The following is a 12,231-nucleotide window of genomic DNA, read 5'->3' as shown; positions in this document are numbered from 1 at the left end:
GGCGGGGGCGAAGGGAAAGATATTTCCCCCAGCGCAGCACAGAGCTTCCCCCTTTACCCCCACCCCAATTCAATGAAGAGAGAGACTTGGGGTCCTTTTTACCATCTTTATGGTTTTGGGGTTTTTTTCCGGGAGAGGTTATTTATTATTTATTAATGTTGAATTTTTAGGGTGCCCCCCAAAAACACCCCCCCTTCCTACCACCCCTCCCACTTCTACCCCCCCCCGAGTGCCGCGCATGCGCGCTGAGGTTGGCGGGGAGGGAAAGAGAGGGACAAGATGGCGGCGCCCGGTGGAGGGAGCGTGGAGGATGAGGAGGCTGAGCCCGTGTTGGGGCGGTTGGAGGAAGAAGCGCGGCGGAGGCAGGAGAGGCTGCGGGCCCTGCGGCAGAGAGCTCTGCAGGTGGGAGGCGGAGGGACGGGGGAGCGGCTGGGCTCCGGGGTACGGCTTGTAGAGGTGGGCCTGGCTGCGGCCTGTGGCTGGCTGTATCCAGGGAGGGTCGGTGAGGGGGGGAGGGAAGGATCCGTCCTGGGGGGCGGTGGGCTCGTATTGTGCCAGGAGAGACTCAGGTTGGATAGTAAGAATAATTTTTTTTCCTAAAGAGTGGTGATGCTGTGGCACAAGGCTGCCTAGAGAGGCTGTGGATGTCCCGTCCCTGGAGGTGTTCAAGGCCAGGTTGGATGGGGCCCTGGTCAGGTATTAAATGTGGAGGTTGGTGGCTCTGTGTGTGGTAGGGGGATTGGAACTTCGTGATCCATGAGGTTTCTTCCAACCCAAGCCATTCTATGATGCTGTGGTTCTATGGTTAGCCACTTGTTCATTGGTAATGGTAGGAAGACCACCAAGTGATGAAGATACAATGGCTTCTTGTAAGGAGAAATCCAGATAAGCTGTTTTGCTGAAGTCTGAGTGAGGCCTTTGTGCGCCCTACTCCAGGAAAAGTAAACTTCAGAAGTGTCACTGCTTCTATAACCCTTATAGCAGATGGGAATTGATTCTGTGATTAACAAGGCTTGCAGTGCTTCTCCCAGGATTCTACCACTGAGAATGGTAGATAGAACAAGAGGTGATGGTCTCAAGTCGTGCCAGCGGAGGTTCAGGTTGTGTATTAGGAAAAGTTTCTTCTCAGGAGGAGTGGTGAGGTAGTGGAACAGGCTGCCCAGGGAGGTGGTGGAGTCGCCGTCCCTGGCAGTGTTCAAGAGGCATCTGGATGAGGAACTACGAGATTGTGGTTTAGAGCTTGTGGTAGCAATGGTTATGAGAAGACAGTTGGACTAGATGATCTTGCAGGTCGCTTCCAACCTTGTGATTCTATGATTCTGGTGGTGGAGTCGCTGTCCCTGGAGCTGGATATGTGGTGCTTGGGGAGATTGTTTAGTGAGTATAATAATGGTCGATTGACAGTTGGACTAGATAATCTTACTGGTCTTGTCCAGCCTTAATGATTTTGTGATTCTGTAAATAGGAGAGGGAGAAATGGAGATCTGGGAGAGATCCATCAGCAGTGGAGGAACAAGGAGGGAAGAAGGGTGGGTCAGGCACTGGAACAGGCTTCCCAGTGAAATGCTAAAGTCACTGTCACTGGAGGTGGTCAAGAACTGTTGGAAACGTTGCACTGGGTACATGGCTTAGTGGGGTGGTGGGGATGCATTGATGGTTGGACTTGATGATCTTAGAGGTCTTTTCCAGTGCTAATGATTCTGTCATTCTTTGATTGTGTGTGCTATTGAGAGTGGGAAACCTGGGGACAGGTGGACATGGAGCAGAAGGAAAGAGATGAGGAGGGGGGTGATGGAAAATGCTGAGGCAAGGAGGAGGGTTTGGTGTCTAGGAAGAAAAGATGTATTAGCCACTTGTTCATTGGGGTGTCAGTGGCAAGAAGAAGATCCAAGTGGTGAAAATACAGCAGCTCCTTGTAAAGAGAGCTGTTCGTAGAAAGCTTTGTGTTCCATTGTGTGGAAAAGCTTTTGGGTCTGTGGTTTGAGGGTTCAGGTTGTAGAGTGCAGAGGATGGGTAAGCAAGGAGGCTGTCTTGTGTTTAGGGGAAAATCATGGTGTTTGGTGCAGGTGGTTTGTTAGGGTGCTTGGAGTGTAGGTGTGGGTGGTAATGGGACAGGGGCTGTGTGAGGTGGCCAGGCAGCTTTTAGGAGCGTGGGGGGTAAGGAGGGGAGCAGGGTGAAGGGATGACTGTGGGGAAGGAGTAGTGAGGGAGCTTGGGACAGGAGGGGGAAAGTGGAGATTACAGAGAATGGGTTAGGAGGGCATCCTCAGCGTGAGGAAGGGGTTCTGGAGTGAAAGGGTTTGATAAAAGGGATGTAAGCACTGGGGGAGGGGGTGGGGGGTGGGATTTGGGGTTCACTGCATATCAGTGAGGAGCACCAGGGCTTTCTGAGGGGAAAGAATGGTGTGGAGCAACATCGTGCTCTGCTGTAAAGCCTTTTGTCCTGGGATGCAGGGATGGGAGGAGTAGAGAAGCAGGCATGGTGGGGATGCTTGTGCCATGTTTTTCCTGGTGACCTGCCTCTTGTGTGACCAACTCTCTTGTTGAGCCCCAGTGGTATCTCTGGGGTATTTGTCCTATGTGATGTCTGTCCTTGTTCCTTCAAAATAGGGATTTTTATTGCAGGTGAAAGAAGAATGCAGCAAATGAGAGAAACTTGGCAGTCAGTGCCTCAGCAGTGGTACCAAGGAAGACTGCAGTGATTCAGTGCGTTTCTGCAAGCTCTTGTGTTGCTTATTTCTTTCAGGCTAATAAGGTGTGAGCTCTGCTCCCCTTCTGCCACATCATCCTCAATTTGTTGATGAGGGTTAGTGTAGTAATGTGGGAGGGTGTCCCGTCCCTTTCCTTTGGGGTTTGATACCTCCAACACGAGCTGTGTGGACAGGCCAGGGGGAAAGTGGGATACTGCCCTTCTTAGCCTCACTGGGAAGAAAAGCTGTTGAAACGAAAAGCAGCTTCCTTTTTTAGAGAGCTTCCTGAGAAATGTATCCTGGTAAATAGGTCCACATTAGGTTATCACGAGTGTGAGCTAAATGATGACTTCTTGATTTTGGTGACGGAGATCAGCTGGTGGCTGAGAGCCTTCTGAATTATTTCAGAAGAGTCTAAACCAGGTGGCTGCTGCTGCAGCAGGGCCAGGGGAGGCAGGTGAGCTCCTAACTGCCAGAAGCAGCCCCACCTTGCAGCAGATAGGAGTGAGTTCCTACAGAGGGAAGGTAGAGACTTTCTCAGTCACACCAAGGTGTGTTGTGTTTAGTGGCTCTTAGTAGACTTGTCCTGCTGAGTTCATCCAAGCCCTTTAGTCTCTGCTTACACTTGGCTTTTGCAGCATCCCAAGACAGAGTTCTGCAGTTTAATTAAAAAAAAAAAAAACCAAAAACAAACACACACACACAAAACCTCATTAAACCCATTAGATGAGTGTTGTCTGGGGTGCTCCTTTTGCAGATCTAATGAGAAACATTAAATAGCTGTTCTGTTTCTTCATTATCTTATAGCACTGTTCATCTCTCTTCCAGATTCAAATTGGGGTCTGTGAGGTCTGTCTTTATACAGAAATATCTCTGAACTGTCTTAATGATATTCCTGTGTATCTTCTTGACTTGAGAGATGCCACTTGCTGAGAAGGGCTCTGTGGCTGTGTGTGGTGCTCAGGATATGGGGGCTGTGTTGGTTTGCATTGCTGGCACATCATTTCCTGGTTTTATTTACCAGGGCATCCCTACTTTTTTTTCCCAGTTCCACCAGTCTCTGTGTAAAAGATCCCACCTCTCCTCACTGCTTTCCTTACTCCCAGACTGTTGTGGCTGCACACATATGAGTGCTCATTGCCATCCTGATGTGATTTTTCTGGCTGCTGCTCAGCACTGAGCTGACATTTGCATGGGGCTCCCCTCAGCTATCCCAGCACCTCCCACACAACAAGACTCATTGGGGAGCCCATTCCCTGTATAAGTGCAGCCAGAATGATATATTTTTTTTATCCCATGTGTGTTGCTGTACATCAGGCTCTGAATTTCACTTGTTGCCTTATTGCTCAGTGATGCGTCCTTGTAAAAACCCTTCTGCAAGACTTGAGTTGCTGCTGGATTTCATCGTGAATCATCTTGCCTGCAAGTGCTGTCCTCAAACCACCCATGCCTTTCCCAAGCCTTCTGCAGCCCCCAAACCCTGAAAGGGGAGAAGATGGGAACTGCTGCTGCTCTCCTGCCATGACGATGCAGTGCTTGGGCTCTCAGGAGGGCAGGTGCTGCAATTCACACCTTGCTTGAAGTCAGACAAGGAACCTCTTCCAGTTCTGCTCTGCAAATTACTCGGTGCACTCAGTTTTGGCTTGAAGGTGATGCTCATCTTTTCCCAGTTGGTGAGGAAATGAAGGCAGTAATGCCCAAGTGCATCAAAACCTGATGCATCCTCTTGTGCGCTGTGCTTGCCTGACCTGCTGTGCTGCTTTTTACTTATTGCCAGGAAATATTCTTTTTATTCCATAAAAATTGGGATTCTTTGGGTTCTGGGCATAATTTCCACGTGAGGCACATGTCAGTTGATGTTTGCTTATATAAACATGATTAAAATAGCACACAAGGTGATGCTGAAGTTCCAGACTAAATGCACGGCCTTGGCAACAGCAAAGTTTGCAGTTGCAAGGTAATACACAGAGTCAGGTACAGTATCAGAGAGGTCATTTCCTTCCTAAATTTAAATTGAATTGGCTTTCTGTTGCAAGTAATCACATTGTGGCTCTGACTTGTTGGCATACAGAATATTACTTCCTGTTCTGGCAAAGAAATATAGTTTCAAATTGTTTGAGTGAACTCTTTACTTTGCAAGCTTTCCTTTTTTTTTTTTTTTCTCTCTCTAAGTCAAATCAGAATGTCTTGTAGAGCTGCTCCCAAACTTCCACATCTGTCTTACCTTCTTGGATAGCAGCAAGGCTTTGTTGGGTGCTTTGGAACCCTTGGATTCTTCTCTGGGTGTCAGGATGTCATCCAGGCTGGCTTTGGGATGAGTGTGATTTAGGCAAAGGAATCTCTTGTTTTCTACTAGCTGCAAGAGTTCTGCCAGCTCTGGGATTGTCTGTCTGTGTTACACCCAAACAAATCTGAAATGGAGGAAGGCAAAGCGAGGGAAAACAAACCCAGCAGCCTTTATCTGGAAGCATGCAGGAAACCATGGGAAGAGCTGCTGGGGGTTGTCATGAAGGTAAACTTCGCCTCTGTGCTGGGGAAGAGGAAGTGAGCCGGGAAGTTCTGCAGCATTGAACAGAGCTGTGCACATTTTTGCCAGTTTGGAATGTTTGAACAACTCTCTGAAGCTGGCCAGTTACACAACCCAGGCTTGGCTGATGTTTTCACTGCTGCCTTCAATGAACAGGAAAACCCCACCAAGTTTTTTTTTTGCTGGGAGCTCTGTGAAAGTCACGCAGTGACGTTGGTTTTTCCCAACGTAAGGTTTTCTGGTTTGGAAGGGAGTGAGAAACGAGCAATGCAAGCTCTTGAGGAGCAGCAGTGGGGAAAACTTCTGCTGTAGGTTGCATTGAACTGGTTTTGCAATGCTCTGTTTGCCTGAGGCTTGTTGTGCTGATACCACCTAAAGCTGAGGCTTCATCCTTGTATTGTGTAGTAAACTCTGATTATCTGCTGGTTCCTATATCTTTTTTTTTTTTCTTGCCTGAAAATCAGATTAGAACATTGTTTCTCAGGAAGACTTTTCCCCTCTTTTTGCTGATTTTCGAGCTTTGATTTCACTTACCATAATATTTCATGTCTGTAGAGTAGCTGTTTCTTACCGTTACCCAAGGATCTGTTTTGAAGCAGAACAAAGAAGCCTGATTTCCTGAACCTCTCTGAATCTGGAAAGCTGAGGATTGTTGCAATTCCACACCTTAGCATGCAAAAACCACCAACTTTCTGCTAAGCTAGTTGATAATTAACTGCAGTTATTTGTATTTATGAAATGCTTACCCACAGGTTGCCCTTGAAACCAGCACTCTGATGTGTCCACATCTGCTGCTTTGGAGCCAGATGGATGCTCACTCTGGTGCAGTGTGGAAGGGAGCCCATAAGGATCATCGAGTCCAACTCAAGAGAGGGGAGAGGGAAGATCTCAGGCCTCTCTTTTGGCTTGAATACACTCATGCAGTGTCTTAAATGCTTTTACCTTAGGAGTTTAGTTTCAGTGAAGTCTGTGTATATATATTTAGTAAAGGATTTGAAGGGCGTTTTGCATAGCACCAGCAGAGCAAAGAAGTAGCGAAATAAAGAAGGGCGTGCATTATCTCTTGCTAGGAGCTGAGTGCTTTCCCTGCAGCTGCTTATTTTTAGCAGTAGATACTGGAGTGCTGGTGAGCTCTGTCTTGGCCGTTGCATGCCTTTGCTCTTCTGTTTGAGCTGTCGAAATAATTTCTGCTGTTGAAACGAGAGGAAATGCTGTGGCACACTGCTATTGTGTTAATTTGGGTGGTGAAGGGCAGTGCTGAGAGGAAACTTCCTAAAACTTGCTTTGTGACACTGTGAACAGGTTTCGGCTGGGAGCTGGCTGGGTGAATCGAGCTCTATGGATGTGCTCAGAGATGCTTTGCTCCTCTGCTTTTCTCCACCAGATTTTAGGTTTCATAGTGCTTTTTTTCCCCATGGAAATCCAGCTTGTGGGGTGTAGCATTTGGCCCCCACAAAGAGCAGGAGGCAGCTAAGTATGAAGTGCTCAGGCCAAGGCAGCAGGAAGGGGGCAGAAAGTCGATAAGATCTGATTTTCCCTGGTGCTCGTTAATCTTGAGTTACTTTTGCATTGCCATGGTAATGGGCAGAGGGTTTTTTACATAATTTTTCTCTTTTCATCTCAAGCCATGAAAAAAGAAAAACGATTAACTGGTCCTTTTCAACACCAACCACGGTGCTGAAACCTTGGCTCCTTTAATCTGCAGCACAGGAGTCCCGGCTGTGCCTCCTGCTATGGCTTTTTACTGGAGCTTTTGAAAGGCTCCTTGGAAATGCTGAGTGACACGGAGCCTCTTTTCATCCCCAGCTGATAGTGGGAGCTCCAGAGGGATGTGCTTCTCTGTGGCACTGGCTTGGAATGTGGCTGGGGAAGACCATGTGTAAGCTCTCCTTTAGGAAAATCTCATTTAACATTCAAATAAATGAACTCATCCTTAAATTCCTTGTTCTGTAGGTACTTCAGTTACCCATGAGACAAATCCAGGAGGAAAGCAGTCCTGCCTGCTTCTGCTGAATGTAAACCTACAGCAGTTCCTGCAGGAATTTCCCTTGGCATCTCTTCTTGAAAGAACATCTGTTACTGGGAATGAAGCTTCGTAGAATGGCTTGGGTTGAAAAGGATCACAATGCTCATATAGTTCCAACCCCCTGCTGTGTGCAGGGTCACCAACCAGCAGCCCAGGCTGCCCAGAGCCACATCCAGCCTGGCCTTGAATGCCTGCAGGGATGGGGCATCCACAGCCTCCTTGGGCAACCTGTTCCAGTGCCTCACCACCCTCTGTGTGAGTCCTAATCGTGGTCCTGAGCTCTTAAGCTTTTAAAATGGTGGTTAAATTCAAGGGGGGGTGTTTGCTGAAAAAGAATAATGCAGTTAAAGGCCAGCTGGAAAGTTGTATTTCCATGTAAGTGTTTGATTCCGTTTCGGATTCTCTTTGGGTGCTTCCAAAGCTTTTCTTTCCTTTGACAACTCGCTATTTCATTTAGGTGGTATTTTGTTCTTTTTTTCCACCTGGGGCTCGATGCTTGTTTTCCTGATGCCCTCTGTTCCAGAAGTACAACAAATGCAAATCTTTTTGCTATTCAGCTGGTCTGGCACAAAGTGGGAGCCTTTCAAGGGTAATGTATTTTCAGCTGGAAGAAAATGATTTGAAGTACAAATGCCGATGGGAAAAGTAACGTATCTGAACTTCAGTCAGTCCTTAAGCTGCAGTCATGGCTCAGAAATGAGGCTCCAGAGCTGATCTAAGCAGCGAGTGCATTCCTCAGTGGATTTGGGGCAGCTGCAAAGGACACTTTAATAAGCAATAATCAAGTGACCTTTAGCAGCAAGGCATTTGGAAGGTGTAATCAGGGGTGATAGTGAAGGCAGCGCAGAGATATAAGGCCAGCCAAAAGCTAAGGGCAAGCTGAAATAAGAAAATGCTGTAAATATCCAGATTTTACCCACACAGATGGCTCTTTTCAGTTTGATCTTGTGCAGCACGTATGACAAGACACACTACTCTTCCTTTTGCCTTTGTTCTTGTCTCTCTTGGGATAGTTATGGCTTTGTGCCCAGAGCTTCAGTATGTGGCAGCTTCAGGTTATTCCCACTGCTTTGTGCAACGCGAGGTGTGGGGGGAAGCAGCAGCAGTGCCTGTAGGGAGATGCCTTGGCTCCAGCTCTGCATCCTCAGCTGTGCTGCAGAAATCCACGTTGCTTGGGACTGTAGGGAATTTTGTGTTAAGGCGCAAAGAGAAGAGGCAAAGAGTCCTTTTCAGTAGTGGATAGATGTTACCATGGACGTGCAGGCTTTTCTCCTTCTGTGTTTAGCTTTGCAGCTATTAAACTCTTCTCAGGCAGTGTTTGATTATTATTGCAGCTAAACGCCAGGGATCCCCTCTGAGATAATCTCCCATTTAAATGGCCTGCCTGTTCCTATCCTTTCAGAGCAGAATATGTGCTGTAGTGGCACAAGGGAATGCCACTCATTTTCCAGAGAGAGCCATCAGTAAAATGGTACACTGTATGGAGCAACTTGGCCTGCGAGGTGATGTATGGACTGAGCTGAGCAAGGCAGGGGCCTTTCTCTCCACCCAACCCTTGTAAACCGAACGAGTGTAACAACCACAGAGCTGTTATTTTGCTCTCTTGGCCAGAAAGCCTCAAACAGAGCTTGGAAAGCCAGAGGGAGAAAAAACAGGAGCCTTCCTGGTGGGACTACAGTGTTCAGACTTTGTGTGGTGGGGAAGGAAGGACCTCCACCTGCTTTTCTCTTTGCATCTCCACGCTGCCACTAAAGCTTTTGTGGCTGTGTCATGCATCACGTTGAAAAAATCAGCTTGGCTCACACCCAGCCCTTTGTTTCTGTTCAGTGTTGCTTTTGGTTTGTGGCTCCCTGCCCCTCCACGCCTGCATGGGCTCAGGAGGGAGGCAGGAGGGGAGGCCACAGGGTTGACATTTTCCTCTGCAGGACTGCACCAAAGAGATTTACCTCCCCTTGCTTCTTGCTCCTTTTCCTGCAGGTCCCATCCCTGCTGTCCTTGAGGTTGGTGAATCCATGAGTGCCAACGAGTGACCAAATGACTCAAGGTCCTGTCCAGGACAGTCTGTGGCCCTACAGCTTGGCTTGCTGCCCTCCTCGTGCTTTCTGCTGGGCTTTTATGTCAGTGGAGCGAGCAGCCTGCGTTCCTGGAAGCAGAGGGACGAAGTGGCTGAGAAAACAGTTGCTGTGGAAACAGAGCGTAGTAAGGTTATTACAGCAAGAATAAAGCACACACTTAGGGCTACAAAGGCTTCATTTCTATTCAGGCTTTATTAGGAAAGTAATAAACTATTGCTGCAGCGCTCGAATGGCTGGAGATGGAAGCCTGCAGACAAAATGATCGTGCTTCCACCAGCAATGCACAAATAGGCAGGCAGCTGAGAGCGGGTGGATGGCTTTGGGAAACACTCCTCAGCTCTCTTGTCTCTGGGGCTGCTATAGGCACTGCTGTACTATGCCACGTGGAGAGAAGCAGGTCATCCACAGGCCGCCTCAGGGTCTGGGGAACTGTTGTTCATCCCTAGGGTGAGCAGGGCTTGGGCATTATTTGGTGGTGAGGTGCCCAGAGAAGTCGTGGATGCCCATCCCTGGAAGTGTTCAAGGTCAGGCTGGATGGTGCCCCGGGCAGCCTGACCTGGTGTCTGATTTAGTGGTTGGCAATCCTGTCTGTGGCAAGTGGGTTGGAACAGGAAAACGTTTGAGATTCCTTTTCAACCAAAGCCTTTCTATGATTATCTCGGCTCTGGAGCTTTGCTGGAAGTGCTTCGTGGCAAGGCAAGCTGCAGGCAGCTTTTGCTTTCCTGCTATGCACAGACAGAGCTGTTTGTTGCAACAGACTGCCCAGGGAGGTGGTGGAGTCACCATCCCCAGAGGTTTTCAAGAAAATGGTGGATGTCACACTGAGTGATGTGGTTGGCGTGGTGGTAATGGGTTGGTGGTTAGACTAGGTGATCTTGGAGGTCTTCTTCTAACTGTATGATTCTCTGAATAGTGAAATGTAAAAAAGCAATGTATTCTCAAGATCTCACTTCGTTTGTCCAGTCCTGAAGCTGTGCAGTGTTCTGTCTGCACACCTCTGTTGTCAGCCCCATGGAATGAGGCACACTTGTTGGGGTAGGAAAGTGCATCTGTTTCCCATAGGAATGTTCATAGTCAGTGGTTAGAACCAAGACAAAAATTCATGTCTGCTTATTCCCAGCTCTTTGCTGTGACAAACAATGATAGCAATAGCTGGCTCCTCTGAGCACTGTTTGCCAGGTTTTATGCAAGGGAGCCAAATAAAGACAAGTTCTTTGCTTCTGCTCTGATTCCCAAGATGTTTCTGTGCAGATGTCAGCCAGCTCTGCTAGGTCCTGTGCTGGGCTGGGGAACTGACCTTCAGATCAATGGGATCGGGTGGAAACCAACCCAGCAGGAATACGAAATGCTTGGTTTCTGTCTGCTTTGGTTCCTGGAGCTGGCATGTGAGGAGGATGCCCACCTTTAAGCACTGCCTTTTGTGGGTTTTGTGCACTGGTGAAACTGTGGGTTTTGGGTTTGGTCTGATGACCTGTTGTACCTTTCTAACTGATATCCTGTGTGTGACCCTGGTACGAGCTGGTTCAGGAAGCTAAGAGGCTTTTTTTTGTCTCCTTTTGTTCTGTTTGTTTGGTTTAGGGCTTGTGGGAGGGCAAGTCCTTGAAGTGGTTTCCCATGGGGCGAGGTGAGGTGTGGCCAGCAGAAATGAATGGGGATGGATGGGGACATGGATGGTGGTGGTGTGGTCACCTTGGAGGGCAATGGTTTGAGCTGGGCTGGTGGGAACTGGGCTTCTCTGCAAGTGGAGCTGGGCTTGGTGTACTGGAAAGGTGACTTGTGTTTCTTTTCTAAACCAGAACCCACGTATAAGTAATGGAGTGTGATGGGATTATTGCAGGATCCCAGCACAGTTTGGATTGGAAGGGACCTTACAGCCTGCCCAGCCCCTGCCATGGGCAGGACACCTCCCACAGCCCAAGTGCTCACAGCCCCATCCATGACCTTGGATGCTGTGGGGATGGGACATCACAGTGCTCTGACAGCCTGTGCCAGCAGCTCATGGTGAAGAATCTCTTCCTGATGTCTAATCTAAACCCACCCTCTTAAAGCTGCAGATGATAGCAGTGATACAGAAGCTAGCAGATTGCTGACTAAAAGCTCTCCAGCAAGAAGAGAACAACAGTACTGCTCCATTATGTACAATGCACCAAATATTGCAGGTGGGCAGGAGTGTTTGGGAGAAGAAAACACTTTGTTCTGCACGATTTGAGCATTCACCACCCTGTGCCTGGTTTGGGGAACTGCAGTGGGTTAATTTCATCCTGCAGCCTTATTCTTGGATGCAGGTAGAAGAGGAATCTTTCTTCATTCCCACGTGATTTCAGCTCACTTGTGGCTATATGAGGAGTTTGGAGTGGAGCAGAAGCTCCATTTTTCCATGTACCTTTCTTTAAAACCTTGAGACCCTGAATGTCCTTCCAAATCCAGAATCTCCCTTAACTGAACTACCAGCCAAGTTATGGACCATAAGCTGTTGTGCTGGACACGGAGGGGCTCACCGCTGCCCCATACCAACCTCAGAAAGCTTTGTGCCAGGATATCTGCAAGAAACTCTTGTACTTTTCAATTCAGCATTTTGTTTTGTGCATGGCTAGAAGGGCTCCATTGACCATGACCTTGCATGGAGCATGGAAGAGAACTGCAGTTGTTAAAAGCTCATGTCCCTCCTAGGCCCAATTACTCCTGTGCTGGATGTGAAAACTTGGGTTGCGCCTCCTATGAAATCACTATTTGATAAGGCTGTGCTCGTTCAGCCTCACAATATCTCTGAAGCACCCTAATTTCATGGATGGGAAATTAAAATCTCATTGTCAGAATTATGCTCGTGTCGTAAGGAATGTGAATGAATATCTGTATGTTGCTGGGCCATCTTTTAGCTATCTGTACCTTAGGCTGCTGCTCAGTAATAGCAAA

General features: G+C 48.1%; 1 protein-coding gene across 1 annotated transcript in view; it reads left to right on the top strand.

Annotated features, from left to right (window-relative positions):
• The first annotated feature begins 227 nt into the window (after positions 1-227).
• CCDC12 (coiled-coil domain containing 12) overlaps positions 228-12,231 on the top strand; it is a 33,812-nt gene continuing 21,808 nt past the window's right edge. The window contains exon 1 of the mRNA XM_003206913.4: positions 228-402. Within this exon, the coding sequence (XP_003206961.1) occupies positions 280-402 (123 nt within the window). The 5' untranslated portion in view covers positions 228-279. The remainder of the gene's footprint in view (positions 403-12,231) is intronic.

The sequence above is a fragment of the Meleagris gallopavo genome, chromosome 6 (genome assembly GCF_000146605.3).
Source record: "Meleagris gallopavo isolate NT-WF06-2002-E0010 breed Aviagen turkey brand Nicholas breeding stock chromosome 6, Turkey_5.1, whole genome shotgun sequence".
Classification (NCBI taxonomy): domain Eukaryota; kingdom Metazoa; phylum Chordata; class Aves; order Galliformes; family Phasianidae; genus Meleagris; species Meleagris gallopavo.
Note: the sequence above shows the minus strand (reverse complement) of the source record. Positions and strands in the feature narration are given on the sequence as shown.